The sequence below is a fragment of the Dysidea avara genome, chromosome 10 (genome assembly GCF_963678975.1).
Source record: "Dysidea avara chromosome 10, odDysAvar1.4, whole genome shotgun sequence".
NCBI classification, from domain to species: domain Eukaryota; kingdom Metazoa; phylum Porifera; class Demospongiae; order Dictyoceratida; family Dysideidae; genus Dysidea; species Dysidea avara.
Genome location: NC_089281.1, coordinates 21,682,121 through 21,705,764, shown reverse-complemented (window position 1 = coordinate 21,705,764; position 23,644 = coordinate 21,682,121). Strand labels below are relative to the sequence as shown.

Genomic DNA, 23,644 nt, shown 5'->3' with positions numbered 1-23,644 from the left:
GTGTACGTTAAATATCAATAACGCTGCTATTAACGCACCACATTTAATGTGCAGATGCACAGCATTTTGTCCCCAGCCACCCACGGCCACGTGCCTGCGCCCACGACATTCTCAAGGTTCTGAGTCACACTGGTGTTGAGCGCGCAATGAATTTTCCAGCTGAATGCCGATGAGACTTCCCGGCTTTGATGAGACTTCCTATCAAATCACGGAGAAAGCGAAGTGCAATAGCTAACTGGATACAGAACATGTCATGCGATTCTCAATGGAAGTCAGTTGAAGGACTCTTACAACGTTGTGTAATAATAATATATAATGCTTTACAGAATAGTAATTCTGAGGGTCTGCCAGTGACCTACACTGATAGCCTAACATACATTGTAACTTGTCAGTCCGAAACTAATCCTCGAGGAAATCCTACATCACGCATGCGGTTCGGGCCTGGGATTATTCTTATGAATATGATATGACGTAAGCACTGAAACGGTACCCACTGTTTTAATCACATCATGTTCTGACTAGCTAACTATAAAAATGAACAGCTTTGACAGGTAGCTATAGTGACTTCAATGTATAAGCTTGTTATTTTGTGCTCTGTGTTAAATCTGCTATCCGTAGCAGCACAAGCGGATACTGTCGACTGGATCGACGACAGCGATCGTTCTCATTGGCATCTAAAAGTAACACCAGATTCAGGATGCTTTAAGGAGAGGAGCTCCGCATCAATTTATTGCCTCAATATTACAAATCGCATCACTGCTTTTGCACATAACGTTCATTGGATCAAAATCACGAACGACAAATTCTCACGAGGTAGAATTTGGAGCAATGATCACCAACTCCGTTTTCCCTCGGTTGCTGTTAATGATGAAGGCTCTTATTGCTGCAGACTATCACAACCACTGAGCAATTCAGTTGATCTATCGTTGCATCATGATCGTGGATGCACAGGCTTTACAATTGCTAGGATAAGTATTGCAGCTCCACTGCAAAAAAGTTACCTGAAGAATGCGTCTACAATGGGCAGCTGTGTGATAAACTCTGATTATCATGTTGTAACTAGATCTCTAGATACCGGTAAGACATGGCTGATGTCATGCTGGCTATCTACCAAAGGAAGTGCATATTATATATATATATATACAACTGTCAGCTGAGACTGAATGTTAATAGCTAGATGATAACAGTGCCATGATTGTGTTCTTCCCAACTCCCAATTGTGCTTGTGCATAGCATGTGTTGCGGGCAAAGAATTCTGCAACATGATGAAGTTGTCCGATTTGTGCAATTAAAGTCTACTGCATAAACTAGTCAATTGGGTATCTAAAAATTTTCCCATTCTTTAGTTATTAGTGATAAGCCCTCATGCGCCTAATAGTACCAGTTGGTTAGGTCAGGAAGTTTTATCAAATGTGCAATAGCAACTTCCCTGTTCAGTATAGCCCACTGTGAAGGGATTAATCAAATCAGGCAGTGTTTCTGCATGACTAGCTATCTACATTATCCATTTGCACTCTGGAGGAAATGGTTGTGCATCTTAAATGTATTATGACTACCAAATAGCTATAATGTAATAAGACATATAGTATTTATTAGTGGCTTTATTAACCACACATGGTATGTACTGCATTGCCTCTATACTTAATTCATTCTGCACGCATGCGTATTGCTAACTGTTGGAAAAGTTATTCATTTTATTTATTCATCTGTTTCTTCATACTACACTGTAAATGTGGAAATATGAATGTCATACAAAATTGCCACAGGAGTCATCCAAAATGGCCCGGAAAATTGTACTTATATATAACTTTTTTGCTTCCTCTGTAATAGACTTTTATCTCAATGCCTCGATGCATGTAACTTGAATGAATTGTATACCTTCCTAGCTCTTGTTTGTTTTATTTATTTATTTATTAATGCTTTACAGCCCAAGTGCTGAAGGTCTGTAGGACACCTGGTCCTACAGCCTGCTCAAAGACTTTAGCTACTTAAGGTGTGTTTGAAAAGTTGGAGAAAGGAGAAAAAATCCATGACTGGACCTAGGTAGCCTCGAACCTGCAGCCATCCGATTTACGCTCGAACACTTACAGGAGTCTACCAGGTGGTCAGGATGTTTTCTCCTTGTTATTTTCATGTAACTATATATATAGTTTCTGCTTTATTAATTCTGTGTTGTTGTATGGTTTTTATGTACTTTTTATATTGTGTTGTTTGTGTCAGTGGCATGCATATGTGCTGAATGGCTCTGCTGACCACTGTGAGGGTAAATAATAATTAAATGCATTGAAAAAATTATTTGCTAGCTTGTAATTTTGCCATAGAGGTATACCATATTATCTATATATGTGGGTATTTTGGAAGCCTATATAAAATAGTATCCAGTTGCATGTATTACCCCACTAAATTATTCTTGTTCTAAGCATCATACATAAAAGTTGATTTTTTAGCAGCAACAAAAAGTTGGAGATTGAAGGTTGATCCTTCAAACAGATGTATTTTGCTGGGAAATGCTGCCAGAGTGAATTGTCTCAATTTCACTGCAAAAGATGTTGCAACATTTGCAAAGAATATTCAGTGGTTTAAGATATTAGATGGTGGAGGACTGGATCCTATAACTACCTCACAACAAGGTAGGGTAAGAAGTAATGGTCACCAGTTACAATTTTTAAAAACTGATGGAAGTGATGATGGGCAATATTGTTGCAAAACACTTTCAAGTGGATTAGAAAGTGGTTGTTCTCCATCTGCTACAGCTGCCATAACCATTGCCTTGCCTCCTATTATCTCTACTCTAAAACACCAAGTAACATTTGTGGGTAAAACGATTACCTTGAAATGTGACATTGCAAATAAAGGACGGCCAGCTGCTTCTGTACTTCTATGGCAAAGATATGGAAAGAATATTCTGAAATCAGTAAAATATTCTGTCAATATATCGGACAATGGTACTAGCCTGACAATTACTAACACCACTGCCGAAGATGAAGGATATTATAACTGTGTGGTACAGAACTCTAAAGGACAGAGCGATAACAAATCTATGTACCTGTTTGTACAGCCACCAAAGCCATCAGGTAATTTTATAGGGATAATTGGCTATTGTTAGTTGTAACTCTATGTTAATAATGTCTTGCCATATGATAGGTATTTTATAGCAGTTTTATTCACACATACAGGCTGCAACACTGTAAACAAGTTTTATTCTTTAACAGTTGGCTTGCAAACTATTACTGGAGACTGTGGTCTACTATTACAGGTATGTTGAAGCAGTTCATAAATGCAAACTGGTTAACCAAAGTTACATGAATGTTTATGTGTAGTCCTGCACACAGCATTCAGATGTTTATTTATCCAGCTTATAAATCTAATGGTAGTTCTATGCATACATAGGCACATAAATTTGTTCAGATTAAGCAACAAAACAAACAGTGAAGAAAGGAATAATTACACTGAGTCATAAATAACTACTTTTCAATTTCTGTAACTATCAATTCATGATTGTATGCTATAAAGTCAGAAGTGTAGCTAATATAACTGGGATCAACTGTCAGATTATCAAAACATTTTAGAAAGTAATGATCCAGTAAATAGTACTTGAGTACTGTGCCCATTGTCAACAACACATTGTCAAGTCTAAAAATTAATTGTGGCTACGTATTTGCTATAGGTATCATAGAAAGGTTTCTTTTTACAGCCATGGCTTCGTAACTTTATCTGATAAACAACTTAGCTAAATGTGTATGGCATCTCTAGGGTATGTACACAAACATAGAACTGCTATCAAAATATATATATATAAATATACGTATATATAAGTATCTACTGCTGCTGTAAGATACTGTGTGTTTATGAGCTAAAAGCATCCATGCTCATACTTGTGCCATGTAGACAGACATGCACTACATACACTACAGTGCACTGGATGAAAAACGTGCACTGCAGTTGCTGTAAATATCCCATATTTATATAATAATTATGAGATAGCATCAATCAAGAGGTATATCATTGCATGGGTATATAATAATATTTAAAGTATTTTCCCCTAATTATTAACTGGTGCACTTGCAAGTGTTTTGTGTATTAATTACATAATATGTGGCTAGTTGTACAATAATTTTTATAGTTGCAGAAAGCTGTGGTAGAAGATGTGATCAGAAAGTTCTTAGTTATGAAGTGCAACTATTCATCAGACTTGTGTATTGACATTAGTAGTGACACTCAATGTTCCCCTAATTCCATTGTGACTGTTAATGTAATTCTGAAAGGTGAACAAGCATCAGTCCTTTGGAATGAAACAAATGCTGTTTTGCAAAAGGGACCAGTAATAATTGAATCAATGGGAATCAGCTACTCCCTTACCTGTGTAGTTAAGACATTGTGTCCTGAAGTTGAGATCAACACCACTGATGTACCATCTATTAATCCAGTGGAGAATGATATTAATGATACGAATAATGACAATGGTATTGTAATTGTTGCTATTGGTGTTCCGCTACTGTTGGTAGGACTGTTTGTAGTAATACTTGCGTTTGTAATTGCCATTGTATACCAATGCACAAAGGCTGATAAAGCAAAAAAATGTTCTGGAACAATTTCACCATGTCATATTGAAGATGGGAATTTTAATAATGTAACGACAAGCAGCAATGAAAGGCAGAGTCCTGCATCATCCACTACTCTTCAATTTGATGCTAATCATCATGAAACTATTACCATGGGTAACTCCAGCAGCAGCTCCTATGATTCTATGCATGCTGATAACAATGACTCTTCAGCAGACTCTGGTGTTGATTCACCAGGCTATAAAGAATTGTTTCACCCTCAAGGGCTGAATCACAATGAGTGCAATGTTTACCAGCCTAATGCTTGTGGTGATCAGCATATACCATCCCAGTCAATTTTGCCATCACCAAAAGGCCACCCAAAGGCTGAACCTAAATCGTTCACCTTAACTGACCCAGCCCATTCATCAGTGTCTGAGTACAACAAGCCTGAGCAAAAATCTGTGGGGGATGAGTCGAAGGAATACAGAAATGATGGTACCTTAGCTTAATAAAACCAAGTAACAGTTTTGTTAATATTTAGCTCTCTTGTAAATATTTGTTTGGCATTGTCTTAGGTGAATCTACGGTGTATAATTTTATCCCTAAATCATATTCATGACTGTACAAGTGCTACAATTAATAATTTACTAATATTCTTTACAAATCATTTGTTGTTTACATATACTGAGTTTGGATATATACGTATCATTAATCATGAATTTGCAACGTTTGGATAAAAATTGACTATAGTTGATGGCACAATGAAGACTACTATTCGGTATTTGAGTAGCCATCAGTCCACTATCCTAGCATATACTGTGAGTCATCTTCTCCAAGTATAATACAAAATGTACTCCATCAATCCTGCACTTGACTGACTAGCCAAAATATGTAATATACATTAGAAATTATAGGTTCGTTTCTAAAGCACATTGTTGGTTGTCACAGCAATAACCTAACAGTCTGCTTTAAATGTGACAAATGAAACCTTAGAGCCAAGAATGCAGTTAATAGTTTCCAAGAAATAGTCCATTTTAACCAGAATCCTTAGAAATTATATAGAATTTAATACATCCATGGCACAACTGTGTAAAAAAACATAATGAAAGTTGCTGTAGGCTATATAGTTGTGTAAAGATCAGTAAAATGCATTACACAAGAGTTCAAATACTGAAACACATGGACATATGGCTGTTATGGATGTATATTTGCATATTCAGAGTATAGGTATATATAGCTATTCAAATGTACACAACTTGTGTCCATGTTACAAAATTTATACCATACAAAAAACTACTTTGAATCTATGTGACTATAGAGCACGAAATAATAAAGACACATGTAAATAAAATTCTATAAAATTGATTTAGTGTCAAACATCATGAAACATGAGCAGCACTTAATACAGTATACCATAAAATGTCTATGATCTCCATGAAATGTCTGAATTGTCATATATGAAAATCATTTCATGGGGTAGCTATATACCATGGATTTTTCATGGGCCATGAAATGCCTATTGGCATCAGAATTTCATGGCACTGCAGAGATTCCATGGGTGCAGTACCCATTAACTGTTCATACTACATAGGTAAAACCATGGGGATTTTTCATGGATATTTATAGTTACAGTTACTTTTTAAAAGGTAAGTATATAGAAGTTAAATTACTGGTTATTTTCATTAAATTGTTTTCAGAGTGTGTCTACTAAATGTGGCTGTAGCGTGTATGGTACAAAAATTGAAGAGCATTCTGACTAGTTTGGCCAGGCAAAGTAGATTCATCAGCCTCGAAACACTGCCACCTTAACTTTCATTATTACATTCTAGTGTGACACGCCCTCTATTTTGCACATGATGCACCTTGTATTAACAATGATATTTGTTTGTGTCACCACTACCGTGGATGGGTAGCTGTGTATGCTGTGTAAAATATTTATATGGTTATAATCATGACATGATTCTTGTGACATATGGTATAATAAAAATAATTAATTAACATGATGTCATAATGACCGCCCATCCACATCAAAATTAAGGATGTGGCTGATGAGAAACAAGGAATCTACTTTGCCTGGCCTTACTATATAACTACTGTAACTAGTCGCTATTGCAACTTTCAACAGTTATTCCTATAGTTGCAAGTTACTAGTTACAAGGTTACAAGTGATGTAACTTTAAAAATAATAATTTTGTAACTTAGTTACAAAAGTATGTAACTAGTTACCCTCAACTCTGCTATAAATCATTTTGTTGTAACTTGGTGATATAGAGTCTTTTTATGCAAAATAATATAGTACTCCAACTAACTTTTACTAGAATACTGTGACAAAGTTGTTTTGACATGTGACTCCAGTGAGTAAAATAACGACACACATCATTTTGAATGACATCATAAAATCAGCTATAAAATCCCCAAAATAATAAAATACTTTCCATTAAGCATTTGGCAGTAGCAAAAGTGATGATTCATACCTTTATAAAATATGTATACCCACCATATAGTTGCCAATGAGGAATAAACTGGAGCCAAACAGCCCCCCCCCCCCCCCCCCCCCCCCCGGCAAACTTAATCCATTTAGTACATTTCTAGGTGGAACTACACACAGTATATATAACAATTAAAGTAGTGAGGGCTACTATTGAGGTACGTCACTACTGAAGGGTAATGGTCACTATATAGAAAGGTAGTGACTATATTGCTACATAAAATAGTTTGTGGCATAAAAAGCAGTAGCAAAACTGTGTGCTCAGTAGTGCTCAGAACTAATACTTAAATGCAATTTAGAAGCACAAATGTATTATGATGAGCTAGCTACCTGCTACCTTGTTGACATAATATATATATAATGCACTGTGCACAACAAATAAAACACTTGTCTGAATGAAGTATATATGTAACTACAATATAACTAAAAGTAAAGGACAACACAACCTTTCATCTTCCCAGATAAGTGTTGTGTATCAAACAAGTCTCTACAGTATCTTCTCTTGCCTGTCCTGTCCTTCCTGATTTCTTTATATTCCTGTATTAATCACGTGGAAACACCGTACACTTATTTAGAATTAGTGCTACTTCATAACTCATGTGAGGATGCTAGTTAGTCCACCCATTTACATATTTTATCCTGCATTTGCAGCAGTGATTCTCCAATTCAAGCATTAATTAATTGATTGGATGGCTGCAGGTTCAAGGCTGCCCAGCCGGTCCAGTCATGAATTTTCTCTGTTGTCATCAACTTTTCAAACATACAGTACTTAACATCATTACACAGCAGACTGCAGGACCAGCAAGCTCAGCACTGGCGCTGTAAATCCTTATAAATAAATTTAAGAATAAATATTAGATCAATATCATTATAATTATTCAGGGTATATCTACTAAATTTGTTTAAACCAGTTTAAGCGCTCGATTTTCCCCAAGATTTATAATATGATTACCTTGTTTACTCTTCGTGAATTTATAAAAGGAAACACTTTGGAACTATTATGCACAATTGAAATAGTACCCCAAGTTTAAGTAAGACTTCCTGTACTATGATGGGCTGGATGAAAATTTCCCCCAAGATATAAATACTGTTGTGCATGGTCACTTTGATCTCCAAAGGGGTTTGTTGGACAAACGAACTGTTTTCAACATTGAGCTTCTTATCACTACGGTACTAGCCTTCCATTCACTTCCTTAACAGTACCTCATGGATGTGCATGTACAGTCTCATGACAACTTGCCATGCATGTAGCTGGTATAGTTTTGATAGTCATGCATGCACAAGAATAATTCGTTTTGGTTTAATAAAACAAAACATGTTAACAGAAATTTAAAAATCTGCCATGTAGCTATATCTAATTGCAAGAATTGGCTGTAACTAAATGGGTGCATTATATATACTATATACTAAGTATAAAGTGATAATAAGTACCTAGTGGATTTTCTTCTGTACCTAAGAGATCTGTAGCCATATAGCTGGCCAAACATGCTCCTTTCAAATACAGATAGATATACAGTGGAGTTTGTTAATAATAATATGTATACAGTGGCGGATACAGGGGGGATTGCAATGGTTTCAGCTGAAACTGATGCTATGCGTGCCCCAAATTTATTTACGATTAGTGTGGGTGATAAAACCACCAGGAGTTATACATAGTTTATTACATTGGGTTCATACCTTTGCCTTTGAAATCAGTGAAAATTCCATTACTGAGTTTAAGCCTCTAAAAATAATTATTGTTTAAATGAGTTCAAGTGCTGTTTAGCTCCAAAATTTTCTGCAAAGACCTGGATTAGTAAGATTCAAGTGTGTGGAGTGGCTTTTACTGATTCATTGCTAGCTAGTTTAAGCCTATGTAGCTATAGGCATAGCTATGTTATAGGCCATTGAGCAAGTACCCCACACTTCTCAGTCTGGAATCACAGTTGTTGAAAACTTCCTGAACCTGAAACCCTCTCTGAAAATTTCTAGATCCACTACTGGTATATATATGACAACACTAAAAATGTTCAACAACAGGCTGAGCAGGCCTGAGTTTTGGCACCCCGGATTTTCTACTCAAATGTTACTAGACAGCATTACTGCATCACACATAATAGAATCTGTAAAAAGATCGAGATACTCTAATAGAGCAGTCATCATAATATACTCTAATAGAGCATTCAGTACAGATTATAGCCACTGTTCTCATTACACTGCTTAGCCTAAATCTTTTACATTTATTTTATGTTAATTGCCTTTAATACTTTTCAAAACTTCCGATGTGTCAACTGCATGGAATTGCATTGAGCTAATTGATTATGTATATCATGCATTAGCAGTTACAATTAAAAAAATAGCTCAAAATTTCCTTGAGGGAGCATGCCACCCAGACTCCCTAGCTTGACATGCTTAGCACATGCAGTTGATCATCACATGAAAGAGATAATCTCTGACTTTAACATCACATCAGATCAATGAAAGTGTAGAGTGCATGACTATGACCTCTGCTGCAGTCTATGAATGGCCTGACCACTCATAATATCTCTGGAGAAAGTCAGTTATTTTGTACTGGTTGAATGCAATTAAACTAGTCTAATAATTGAAGCATGGTATACTATAGCATTAACTAAGCTATAGCATTACTTATGACATGCTCAGAGTCTTCTGAAATAGTTTCTTCCATCCAACCAGAGAGTCAACCTGCACCACCAGTGTTTGTGAAACAGTTGAGTCAGAAGCAGACCCTCTTAATTTGGTCAATGTATAAACTTTGCCTCAGTAAAATTTTTTCCTGGCTACGCCACTGGTCTCAAAATATTCATTCTGACCTGGACACTTTGAGTTGGTCAAGTGTCCATAATACATGTAGATTTCACTCTATATCACTAGTTTGAACTCCTCCTGCATGTTGAGAATTAGAATAGGGAACTGCATGAGTTTGAACTGCTCCTGCATGCTGAGAATTAGAATAGGGAACTGCATGATGTCAATTTCCAAATGCCCATGTATAAAGATGATATGCATGTAGGTGAAGTTCATGCGGGACTTTGAGTGCTAACACCTTCACTTGTGAGATTGTATGTGCAGGGCTCCACTGAAAATCAGATTTACTGAGTGGATTCCCTGTACGTGTAAATACAACTATAATAAAATGTGCAAAGTATGCTCAGTATGTAGAGCATACTCTATCTGGGAGGGTCCTGGGGATAAGCCCCAAAGGAATTTAGCCTTCTGAGAATAATTTGGTAACAATTTTGACTGAACATTGCTAAACATAATAATTATGCAATGTAACAAGTGGAAAGGGGAGAAGGGGAGAAGGCTAAGTTGTAGATGGCTGGGGAGAGCAGATTTTCTTATTTACTGCATGCAAATAATCACCTCTTATAGTAATAAATAACTAATGTCCATTTGGTTCCACATGGGGTACTTTGAGATAATAAGTCACTCTCTAGATACATCTACATGAAATTGACAAGGAGAAAATATCCTGACTGCCTGGCAGACTCCTGTAAGCATTCAAGCGTTAATCGGATGGCTGCAAATTCAAGGCTGCCCAGGTCCAGTCATGGATTTTTTCCTCCTTTCTCCACCTTTTCAAACATTCTTTATGTAACAACTTCAAACAGGCTGTGAACCAGGTGTCCTACAGACCTTCAGCACTTGTGCCTCATTAAAATAAATAGTAGTGTCTTGCTATTGATTTTTGCCATTTTGGCCTTTGCAGATGGTTGTGAAGTCATCAAAGCTGTTTAAAAGGCTATGAATGTTTCAAATTCCAGCAACACTATAACTATTTGAGGCACTTTGTATGCACTGGGTGACAGTTTTACCACAGATTATGTATTATCTATGGTTTGACAGTTGCTTTAACTTTTTGGTTTTAGGTGAGTTTGTATAAATTGATTTTGGCCTGACAAGTTTCACCGTAGTATTTCAATGAAAAGACGTATGGCTCCTCCACAAAGGTGGGAGCCCAAATGCCCCATCCTGACTGTTGTGAGTCATTTCATGTTGGAAGAAAAAATGATCATCACCAGTGTCTAGCAGTGGTAATACTAAAGCAGTCATGATACAGAGGGGAAGCACAAACACAAATGCTGTATGCAGTATACAGCTTGAACGTGTGAAGTTGAGTTTGGGCTGCAACTTCCAGAAGCTGAAAAATGTTACTCTCTGAATTCTCTATTAGCCTTATTGATGCAAAATGCAACTTGTCAGTTTATTTTCACTAGGGAAGCAGGGGGGGGCAATGCTATCTTTTAGAATCACTTATGGTAAGGAATTTCTGGTCTAACTCATTCATGCCATGCTTATTTTTAGAGCATCTACTTTGAAAGTTGCAGGGGCGGATCCAGGGGGGGTTCAAAGGGTTCCATGGAACTCCCCTTTTGAAAGAATTTCTCTTACTCGAGATACTCCAATAGAGCAGTCAAGATCGAGATACTCTAATAGAGCAGTCACAGTATTCTTAAGAGGAGCAGTGTAGCAGACTATGTGTGGAGTTATAAATAAGGAAATATAGTTGGTGAGGGTATATCTATGGTGAGGGACAGCTATTGTCAGCAGGTGATGACATTTTTTTTTTGGTCTTTGACTTATAGCTAGGGCCGGGGAGGCTGAAGTTACAATTCCAGAGTGGAGCCCCCCTTTTAAAAAGTCTGGATTCGCCCCTGAGTTGGAGTGATGTTATTGTACTTTAGTTGTTTATCTTAACAAAGAACTCTATAGCAAGTGCAATGATACGAATATATTAAACCTTTTTTTCAAAAAAAATACATGCATGTCGCAGCATGTGTGGCCAGAAACTTCGTTATAATGTATAGTGTCTGATAGGAGTCTGGATGGTGTAGTCCTGTTAAAGTTTCACAATAATTAGCATTTTAGTTGCAAAAGAAAGCACTCCAACCTGCAACTAACATTGAAGTTACCCACTATATTTAGCCAAAAGTAATTATTCTCAGAATAACCTATTAAAAGCACCACAAATGAAGGATTCAGTACATTAAAAAGGTATAAATTTCTACTTTAATAAGCAACTGTTTTTTCCAGGATGTTTGGCAGAACAACAGTGCACAAAGGCTTAATTCCAACAGATGGTTCATTTGAATGTTCTATTAGAGTATTTCGACTTTTAGCTCTGTTTAATATGAAATGTAAGTCTTAAACACCACTCATACGATAATTATTTTAGAGGCGCTTAGTACATACAAAGGTGCTGGATGACAGTTTGACAGTTGTTTTAACTTTAGTTTCAGGTGACTTTGCAATAAATGGTGATAATAAGTTTATATAAATTGGTTTTGATTTGACAACTATGACAAGGTGTATAGTATTTTTATCAAAAGAAGTAGCTATGGCTCTTCCACTGAGAGAGGGGGAGGTGCCGGTGGGGGGGCATCCTGGATCCGCCATTGCCTATTATACAAAGTATGACTACCCATCATTGATTCTTAGAAATATTATCCCTTCTTCTATGTATAGTCAGTTAGCGTTCACCTGAGTCCCACCAAATACAGTGTAAACAAAGAGGTGAATATATGTTCACTTGTTCTTGCTCATATCAAAGCTCTTTTTAAATAAACAGTTCCATTGTTTAAAGTGCTACAAAATGTTTGGGCAGCTGGCTCATGTAACAAGGGTTGTTAACAAGAAACTAGGACTCAGATGAACATGAACCAACTATAGCTGGCTCTCTTGATCTTTTAATTGGCTATGTTTGCATAATGCAATTTGCATCTCAAGCTTCCAGCTAGCACATAATATTAAAGAGAGGTTTTTCAGTACCCCATCTCAAATCCACCTTTGCCCAAGCTTAATACACACCACAACCATAATTTTCAGCAACAGGCTTGGCTAGGTATAAAAGAACAGCATTCAACTATACACTGACAGGGAAAAGAATACTACTGGTGTTTTGGTACGGTGTGCAAGGATTATTAACCACAATTTACATGCCAACAAACCACACATATTACCACAAGCTATCATGCCTAGATATGTCAATTTGGTTGCCACAGAATGTATTTCCATTGATTCTGTAATGGTTACTGTGCATGAGAATATGGATTATGGAATACATATCTACAGCAGTAGCTACCAACAGAGTCTCAGTATCATTCAAATAATAAGGTTAAATTGCCCAAAAATGGCACAGTCCACCAGTCAACAGTGGTAGACATCTTGTAAGTACTGTATATCTACAGTTATATTTGCCACTGGCTATATAGTGGAAAACAGTTTGTTATTTGAAGTAAATGCATTCAAAGAAGGTGCTTAGACATTATGTGAGGGGGAATGGGAAAAGGGATCTATAGGAACTTTTTTAAATTTATGAGTAAAAGTCAGTAAATTTCCGTTTATTGTTAGGTAATTATAGTAAATTACATACAATTGGAAAGTACACTTGTATTTAAATTCTTCATAACTTTATGAAATAATTGAGTATTGACTTGAAATTTGAAATATGAATGGCTAGCAAATTGTGGAATTCTTTGATTAGCATAACTCAAATTCCATGTCTAACTGCTATAGGTCCCTTTTCCTATATGCCCCCTCACATATTACTATTAATGCAAGGTTGTTGATAAAGTTACAAAGGCACGTATCATGTATATGTATGTACCTTGGTTGGTTGTATTACGGATAAAAATAGTTTTTGTGGGAAGAGACAATAGTTATACCCACTATGCCACAATCATAATTATGGCAGCCACATAGTTCCAAAGTGACCACACAAAGTATAGTAGTAGTCTTGTAGTTATCTTTGTAATAGTCTTGCCACTCTTTTGTCTCATTACATATAGAACCAATACTACAAAGATGCATATATTGCATAAGCTAATTAAGATAATGAGCAACTTGATAACAACTTGTCATGTAATACACATACATAGCAATTAATCAGATAGAAAGAATTAATGTGTTACTCATCTATATTGTATATTTATGTAGGATGATGTATCTGTAATGGTATTCCCAGTAATATATATATATTAAGAAAGAAATGTAGCCATACAGCATTCTTTATATTGCTGTGCAGAAATTCATATTGAAAGATGTGCCCATGTAGAACAGTTCTTCATGCCATAAAAATCTGATTGGGTTGGTTACTTGTACTTTTGTATAGAGATATAATTTTATTTATGACAAAACCACCCTATAAACCAATTGCATTGTCATGGTTAAAATATTTAATATGTCCAAACCTAGAGCTATGACCATAAGCCACAAAAAATTATACTTGGAATAAAAGAACATTTTCCCTTTGTGGAATTGTGGTTCACAATCCAAACATTTGACTGCAATTTATCAGTAACCAACATATACCCATATATGGATAATTTTATTTTTAGTCATACACACACTGAATCCAAGCTATGAATCACTATAGCATACAGTTTAGTGTGACGGAAATTTAGTTGATGATTTTGTGATAGAATATATATGGTCATAATTATTGGTTAATTTATACAAATACTATATACAAGAGACTATAGCACTTGTACCTACTCCACAGTGCAGACTTTTCCCTATTGCGTATGTTATACACTTCGACTTGCAATTGTGGTGATTAAAATTCCTACAACATGGAAATTAAGTTTGAAACACCAACACCGTTTGCATACAATCATACTATCCTTCAAGTAGAGTGAAAGGATGTGAACAAGGTGCCCTATCATACATGTTACACACCATCAGTTCCTATACATTCTCGTGTAAAGAATTGAAGCTCTGCTGGAAAGAAAATTCATTAGCTCTAACACACAGGACAAACACACAGGCAGATATGGATTTGTTTATATCATTAGCATACCCATGACTGTCCTACCTATCAATACTCTATATACTTTTCTAAAATTCTCTGTAGCAAGCAACTTTCCAGGATTTTATCCTTCCCCCATAATGTTATGGTTTGTAACAGAGTGCAACTCAAATAAGCTCCACACCATGGCACTGTAGAAGACAAACAATAATTGTTTAGAAACTTCATTTAGCAATAGTGTGCATAACACAATTAATAACGTCTTAAATTATCTCATACACAGTAAACATTGAGCTGAATTTCTACTGTTTACCATTTTTACAATGTTGAATAATGAATGGTAAAACTTTGGAAGAGATTACAGGCTGATATAACTAATGTACTATAGGAATTGTATATAGCCTAGGCTGAAGTGATTTCAAATACCTGAAATCACTATATAGCCAATTATTAGCCATACTGGTAGAGAAAATGATCATTAGCTACATAGTGCTGAATTGTAGCAGATATAGTTATACACAGCACAATGTACAAAATTAAAGTGATCATCATCCTGTAGTAATTGACTGCTTAATTAAAGTGTTTTATTTATTCTTAATTATTTCAAAGTAGCAATTGTGCTTGCATAATTAATACTATATGTGTAGCATTTGTAAAACTTTAGAAGTAACTTTACGCATTTTTTTAAGATACTAAAAGTAAAGCTGTAATTTTCTAATACAACGTTTACACAGTGATGAACTGCTGTAATAAAGCATTCAAGTAAATACTTGAAACAACAATGTTGTGAAAATTGAATTATCTACAGGAATAAAGCTTAAACTTTATGCAATGAAAATGTTATATACAATGTAGCAATCAACTAATATTAGTGGCAATTAATCAAATGGGTTATCAATACTTGGCTTTTCTATTAAGCAGCATAGTTCAAAGCATACTGCACACATAACAGCCTCATGCCTACTATAAATGTTTTGTGTACCATACTTTTTTGCTACATGACAAATGGTAATATACCCTGCTTATATGGCCACATGGAAATGGCTATTTATATTGAGGAGAGCGATTCCAATAAAGCCTTTATCTGGTGAGAAGTCAGTGTGCTTAAGTTTAGGGTGAAACATAGGTGGTGAAAAAGAAGGAGGCCAATGGAAGCCATGATTCCCTCCTCCCCCCCCACACACACACACTTGCTTGCTGTCATTAAACGGTTTAGCAAGCCATAAAAATGGCAACTAGAAAACTTTATATTCTGCATGTGTGTACTGCTAGGCCTCCTTTAAATTTCTCTTGAACCACTTGTTACAAGTTCACACATTGTGGTACTGCTCCCTTCTGTAAGTAGACTGGTTTACTGGGTTCATCAATTCATTTATGTCACTTTCTATCAAATTATCTTCTGAAATATCTTAAACAAGTTGAACAACAAATCTCAGTTTCCACTAGAGGTTCCATCAGCTACTCTTCTTCCAGCCTTCTCTAGATGTCACAGCTTCATTGTACCATCAACACCACTTGTTACATCCTCTTTGGACCCCCCCCCCCATGTACGAGGTTGTTTTAACCATCCAAAAATACCTGTTTGAGAATTCTGTGATCAGGCATATGTGCAATATGACCAGGGCCGCCCAGAGAAATAAAGGGGCTCAGGGCAACGAGTTAAAGTGGGGCCCCAGGAGCAAGGAGGTTTCCATTCTGAATCATAACTTCACCCAAGCTGTAAGTTGAAGACCAAAAAAAAGGTCATTGCATGCTGACGATGACAATAGGTACCCCTCACCAACCATATCTCCTTATTTTATAAGTTTGCTACACTGCTCCTCTGGAGAATACTGTGACTGCTCTATTAGAGTATATCGATCTTTTAAACAGATATTCAAAGGGCCCTTCATGCCCCCCCCCCCCCCCCCCCTCCCCCCCTTTCATTCAGGCTGGGGTCCAAAGCAAAATTCCCCAGTTGCCCCCCTGTGGGCGGCCCTGAATATGACCCCTTATCAATTAATTCTTCATCCCCCATTTCCTAAACTGCAGGCCAGCTGAATCAGATGTAATTCTCTCGTTTCCCTATTTGTAATCCCTAATCCCTAAAATTGCTCTTAAGCACCTCCCCCTCCCCCCCAACACACGCACAGACAATGCTTGCAAGAGGAGATCGAGATACTCTGATAGAGCAGTCAGCTACTCTGATGAAACAATCAACTACTCTAATAGAACAGTCACTTTTACAAAAGCAACTTAATTACTGAATGCAGAAAAAATCCCATACCCAGTGGTAACTTGATCCTCCAGCAACATGTAGAGTCTAGGCATGTGCTAAAGGAGCCACAACAGCTGGGATCTTGAACTTTCTTTACTTACATCCCATGTGCAGTGGAGCAGTTCACATAGTGAGACCAACTATGACAGTGAAATTTACACAGTAAGTATACAACAATATGGTTGTTATTCTTTGGAATCTGGGGGCTTTCGGTTTCCCCCAGGGAAAACTTTCATATTTTAGAAGCTCTGATAGCCTCCACTGTATTTTAATAAATGTACAGCTATGTCTCTCTCTGCATTTACAGTATTTAGCCTATCCTCCTTCCTGGTGGGATAACAGTTCCAATAATGCTGTTATTTAGCTATTACACTGACAGTAAAGCACCATTTGGCCTGTTAGAATACTTTCATGTGTGATGACAGAAAGGTTGATTTTCAATACCACAGGATGATTTCCAAAGGTGAATTAAAGATGCAGGTACTTTACTTAGATGGCAAAAATTAATATTCCAGAATGCATATGCATAGCTATTATTTCTTGACCATCACTTTAATTTGTTTTGCACAATTCAATTTGTTATAATAGCTGCAATCAGCAAATAGTTGGTGATAAGTATAAGAGTAGTCCAATGGGCATAGGTTTGGGGTAACATTAACAAACTATTCATGCACTTTTTAACTTCGATTAATTTTTAATTTTTACAATTGTTTACCTTATGCTGTTATATTATTCGTGGATGCTAACACAATGCATGAATCAATCTGTGATTCTTCACAACATCCATTATTTCTATCCACTATTTACTATGGAACACTTCTTATCAGGCTCCTTGGCTATGGGTAAACACCTCATACAGGCTCTGCCTTCTGTGTACGCCCTCCAGTGCCTAACTGGTAAAGAGGATAAGAATAAAAAGAATAAAAAGAATCAGCACTTATCTCTCCTCTGTCCAGCCTGTCCATCTCAGGTAATGTTTTGATTAAGGAGGTACACAATCCAAATTGATCCCACAACATTTTATTTTTGGTGGACAACCATCCAGACAAGTAATCAATTTTTGTGTGAGTATCATGAGAAAGTCACTTAGTATACCACTGTACAACCTGGTGGCTGCACCAATACTGTTGGAAATGATTAAGAAAAGAGTAAGATCTCATTATGCCATGATAGTGACACATAAAGGTAGCTATACAAGTCAAGTGAACAATGACTTCTTCAATATTAGTGCATAATGGCACTAACTTTTGTATCATTTTAGACACTATTTGGTTTTTATATTACATGCCTGCATACAGCTCATAAAACATGGTCTTCATAAAAATGATAATATGCTGTGATCTTACCACTGATCAGTGCCTACCAAGTTGCAGTGACAGAATAGAATAGAAATTATGTAGCTATTTCATTTGAATAACAATTAAATAATAGCATGACATACTTTCATTAGCAGTATAGCTCAGTATATAGAAGAGTTTATATACTGAACAATTTACCGAAAAATCAAATACTACTTCCTTAATTTCCTCCATACTTCCTTTTATCTTTATTTCATGCATTGATGATGTATTTTATTTACTCAAATTAACTTCCTGATGCTGGGTTTATATCCTTTAGACAACATATATAATCTTTCCATAAAAAATCTAATGGTACTTGGAAAAAAACTTTCACTGCCACATTCTAAACATGCACCCTTAGTTGTGCATGTCAATAATGGTTTCATGGTTGGTAGTATAGTACAAGAGCTGCTGCATGTTAATCAGTACTTATACTGGTGAACTTACAGATATCACAAAGCTTGCTTGGCTTGTGGTATTTGTACTATTGAGAATAAAATTCCTAAGTATCTTATTGGACATTGCACAGTAAACTACGTATATATTAAATGCAAATGAGAATTAAGATAATTTGTACTAAGTTTCTGCATTCCAGACAATCATTTTACAACATACGCAAGTCACCACTTTTAGACAAGTGTTTTCATTTTAAATCAGCCTGTATACCATGACTGGTAGCTGTGTATCAACCTCATTTAGTTGGCTGTGCAGAATGGATTTTCCTTTATATGTGTGTATTGCATTATGACTACCCATTATGGTGATGAAGTGAGTTGCTTATGCTGAACAACTACAGTGAAGCCTCTATAATCTGAAACCTCTATAATCTGATGCTCACTGAGACAGAAAAGTTAGTGAGGATGTTGGATTATCAAGGTAATATCATATAGACAATGTCTTATTGGTGCAACAGACAGTGTCAGATTACAGAGATATTCTGGATTAGAGTCATATACGTAGGTGGAGGTTTCATAGTAGCAGCAACATAATGAAGGTTTGCACCAAATACAGCTATACTCAGGGGCGGATCCAGGGGGGGGGGGAGGGGGGGCTTTGGGGGCTGAAGACCCCCCCTTTATATTTAGGTTTTACTTGATCAATATGCTGAGTATTATAATGAAATTTTGTCTTAGCATAATTATATGATCACTAATAATACAAATACTCATAAAACCACCTTATAAACATCTTTCCAAGGTATTATCAGTGGATTTATGCTAAAGTTTATGCAACAAGGACCCGGATCAGCATTGGAGGTGTACAAGATCGAGATACTCTAATAGAGCAGTCAGCTAACTACTCTAATAGAACATTCACTGGAAACATCATAGTGTTGATTCTGTTACGGAATTTTTCCAAATCTGTCTGCACCTATACATACAATAAAGTGTATTGGTCTGTTTAAAGGGCTTCATTCATCTACTTGTGTCGTTAATATGTATGGCAATACTCAATTCAGGTACACAATTTCCATTGAAAATGCTCTCAGATTCAATCTTGTATTGTTCAAATTTCAAAATTTTCCACTTTCAACATTATTTATTTATTTATTTATTATTTATTTATTATTATTGATTAGCAAAACCCATTGGGTAAATCGCTAATGTACAAAAACAAAATTTTAGTGTCTATGCATTTTGCAAATGGTTTTTGAAAGTAAGTAAGTCTATATTGTCAAGATCTTCCATATCTAAATTGTTCCAGTCTGGTATTGATCTTGGTAAGAAAGAGTTACTATATCGATTTGTTCTGGCATACAACTGTAATAGCTTCAAGGGATGGTTTGCCCTGGTACTTGTTGCAGGAGATAACACTGGCAGATACTGATTTGGAACATAAATTAATTTGTTTACAAACTTAAACAACAGCATCAGACGTGCCTGTTTCCTACGATCTTCCAGTGTTGGCCATTTTAATTCCACTAACATTTCAGTTATACTGTCCCTATGATTCCTTCTCCAAGGTCTATTTAACACGAAACGTGCAGCACGATGTTGTATCATCTCTAACTTGTGAATGAGTGATTGTTGGTGTGGATCCCAGATAGAAGAGCAGTATTCAATAGATGGCAAGACAATCTGTTTATATGCATGTTCTTTTAAGTGAGGTGGACAATGGTGGAGAGTTCTTCGCAAAAATCCCAGTAGACGATTAGCTTTATTGCACACTGAATTTATGTGAGGGGTCCATGACAACTTGTTATCTAAAAGTACTCCCAAATAGTGATGTCTCTCAACAACTTCTAAGGGGATTTTGTACATTGTATAGGAGAACTCACTAGCAGAATGTAGTGTAGATATCTGCATGATGCAACATTTTGAAACATTAAATTCCATTTGCCAAATATCAGCCCATGATGATAATGTGTCAAGATCACTTTGGAGTATCTTATGATCTTCGGGTGAGTAGATAGGACGATAAACTAAACAATCATCTGCAAAAAGTCTCAACTGACTGTGGATGTTAGTTACAATATCATTTATATATATCAGAAACAACACTGGACCGAGCACTGATCCTTGTGGTACACCTGATGTTACACTGCAAGGTGAAGACTGCCTACCATCAATGATTACTTTTTTATTATTCTAACATGCACCTATTCACTGTTGTGCAATTGTGAGAGGGGTGCATCATGTACTTGGTTGTCTGTACCTACCCAAACTTTTCCATTAGCAAAATGCTTCAGAGAGTCATACCTATAATCTAAATGCAGTATATATATCTACAGGCAGAAAATATTATGAATTTTATGTGGAAATGTCCCCAAATTGCAGTATTTTAGCATATATTTTTCAAAAATTTCCTGGGGGGGGCATGCCCCCAGGCCCCCCTAGTTCCAGCATGCAAAGCATGCTGGGACCTTGAGTTAGCCCCCCCTTTTATAAATCCTAGATCCGCCCCTGATACTGACGGATTTGCTGTTTTAGAGGGTAGTATCATAATGTTCCAGTGATACATACTAAACATTAATTAGTATGTGCATAGTATTGTCTGAACTAGTATTTGCAAGTACATGAATGTTAAATAGTCTAATTTCTTACTCCCAACATGTTTTCTGTAGGTTTATAATGGTTATTGTTTATGCAGACTTGATTTAATTTATCCACAGTGTAAATTCAGGGCAGTACCAGGGGGATGAACAGAGAGCAAGTTCACCCTCCTCCCCCCCCCCCCCCCCCCCCTTGTGACTCTTAACCCTACATAGTTCAACAAAAGCAACTCAATGGTGGACTCAAAAATGGGGGTACAAGGGAAATGTGCATACTCCCCACCACCTGTAACCATAGCATCCTCAAACCAAAAAAATATATTTCACACAAGATCAAGATACTCTAATATAACAGTCAATAGAACAGCCACCACATATGCATGTAATTGAGAAGTGTTTTCTATTTACTAAATTTATTTAGGTGGTTAAATGTGCCTATGGCATGGTCCTGTAAATCCTAGTTTTTATGCTGAGCATTGGCTGTCCTTAATTATGACATGAAACACTTCAGAGTCATACGTATAGGGTTGCCACGAGGGGGGAGGGGGGACAACTATATGGCACTTTGCCCTGAGCCCCCAGGCTGTAGGGGAGGGGGGCTTCAAAGCTTGAACAATACTTTTAAACCCTTTATCCAACCTTCAAATCCAGCACTTATGGTTCCATTTTTCAGCTACTGATTTCATGACAAAAATCCTACAGCTTCTGGGAGTGTACCCCCAGACCCCCATGAAATTCTACTTTATTATAAAGCCATACTACAAGATCCACTCTGTGCATTTCCTTTCCTGTACATCAGCTCTAGAATCATCTGCTGAACCATTATCTACTATCTACTTATTTTCCACTTATACAAACTGCCATGGATGTAGTCTGTTTTTTTAATTATATATTGTATCTAGTTGACTTGATGTACAGCTGTGTGATGGACAACTAAAATCAACTCCAATCAAATTTTCAAAAATTTTGAGCATGCCCCCAGACCCCCATATCATGAGCATGCTACACAAGCTGAGTGTGCTTTGCACACCATGCATTGGGTTTAGAATTGCTGCATAGTAATTTGAATACTGTACATACAATATAGGCCTACCACTTGTTTTAACTATTACACCCCGGCCTCCCTCTGTGTGTGTACATCTGTGTGTGTATGTGTGTGTGTGTGTGTGTGTGTGTGTGTGTGTGTGTGTGTGTGTGTGTGTGTGTGTGTGTGTGTGTGTGTGTGTGTGTGTGTGTGTGTGTGTGTGTGTTGCATGTGTAGCTATATGAACTCTTGTTAGCATGATTCATTGTGATTATAACTGTAGTTAGCCTACTTAGTATACAGCTAACTGTAGGACAAGTGACCAAACTATTTGTCCACTATGTATAGCCCCTTCCAATTCCCAGGTCTTGACATGTGAATCCACCACACAATAATGTTATTATTATTATTATTATTATTTGTTTACTGTACAGAAACCTCCATATGGAGTATATAGTACAACAGATTAAATTAAGAATAAATTGTAGTGATTGTACTTAGCTATAATTAATACATTGTTTAAATGTGCTTAAGGTAGGTGATTCCACAGTACTGCTAGATAGGTTATTCCATAATTTAATTGTAGAGGGGTAATAAGAGTAAAGGTAAGAATCAATTCTGGAGTGTGGCTGCAAAAATCGTTGATCGTGACCTCGTGTTTGGCTTGCTGTTGGGATTAAATAGGTTCCATTATCGATGTGAACTTGTCTATGCACCATTTATACATCATAACTAGCTTCAAATTGTTCCGTCACTGTTCAAGAGTTGGTAGATTCAGGTGATCTAGTATCTCAGTTACACTAGCCCAGGGTGAATAATTGTTTGTAATAAACCTTGCAGCTCTTCGTTGGACCATTTCAACTTGTAGATGCTACTGTTAGTGTATGGAGACCAGACAGTTGATGCATACTCTAAGATAGGATGTACCATTGCTAGATAACACAGCTTCTTAGTTTGTTGAGTGCAGGAGCTAATATTACGTCGCAAAAAGGCATTGGCTGAGTTTGCTTTACAGGTAACATGTTGGATATGGTTTGTCCATTTCAGGTGTTCATCTATTGTTACTCCCAGGTAAGTGGCACTGGTAGATCTACAAATTTGATGTTGTTTCAGAAAATATGTTGAGTTAGTTGTTAATATCCTGTTAGTGATGTGATTGTTATATGACAATCATTTCATCCAAGCAAAGTAGCTACACACCAGCAGATTTTAAAATAACCTGCAATAGCTAGCTAGCTAGCTAATGCCAGTA

General features: G+C 36.5%; 1 protein-coding gene across 3 annotated transcripts; it reads left to right on the top strand.

Moving 5' to 3' along the window:
• Positions 1-491: 491 nt before the first annotated feature.
• On the top strand, positions 492-5,211 carry LOC136269298 (uncharacterized). Of its 3 annotated transcripts, none has more exons than XM_066064837.1 (4): positions 492-1,077; positions 2,451-3,074; positions 3,177-3,256; positions 4,124-5,211. In XM_066064837.1, exons 1-4 carry the CDS (start codon positions 570-572, stop codon positions 5,051-5,053), a joined length of 2,142 nt encoding a protein of 713 aa, XP_065920909.1. In that variant the 5' UTR covers positions 492-569; the 3' UTR covers positions 5,054-5,211. The 3 variants fall into 3 exon arrangements, with proteins under 3 accessions (XP_065920909.1, XP_065920910.1, XP_065920907.1); XM_066064838.1 differs by having other exon boundaries at positions 2,448-3,074; positions 3,213-3,256; XM_066064835.1 differs by having other exon boundaries at positions 2,448-3,074.
• Positions 5,212-23,644: the final 18,433 nt, after the last annotated feature.

What these genes read in the sequence shown, in the direction of transcription:
- LOC136269298 (XM_066064835.1), top strand. Translation starts at nt 570, where the DNA reads ATGTATAAGCTTGTTATTTTGTGCTCTGTGTTAAATCTGCTATCCGTA. An exon ending in ACAGCCACCAAAGCCATCAG is followed by an intron (nt 3,075 to 3,176) that starts GTAATTTTATAG and finishes TCACACATACAG; the next exon opens with GCTGCAACACTGTAAACAAG. An exon ending in ACTGTGGTCTACTATTACAG is followed by an intron (nt 3,257 to 4,123) that starts GTATGTTGAAGC and finishes TAATTTTTATAG; the next exon opens with TTGCAGAAAGCTGTGGTAGA.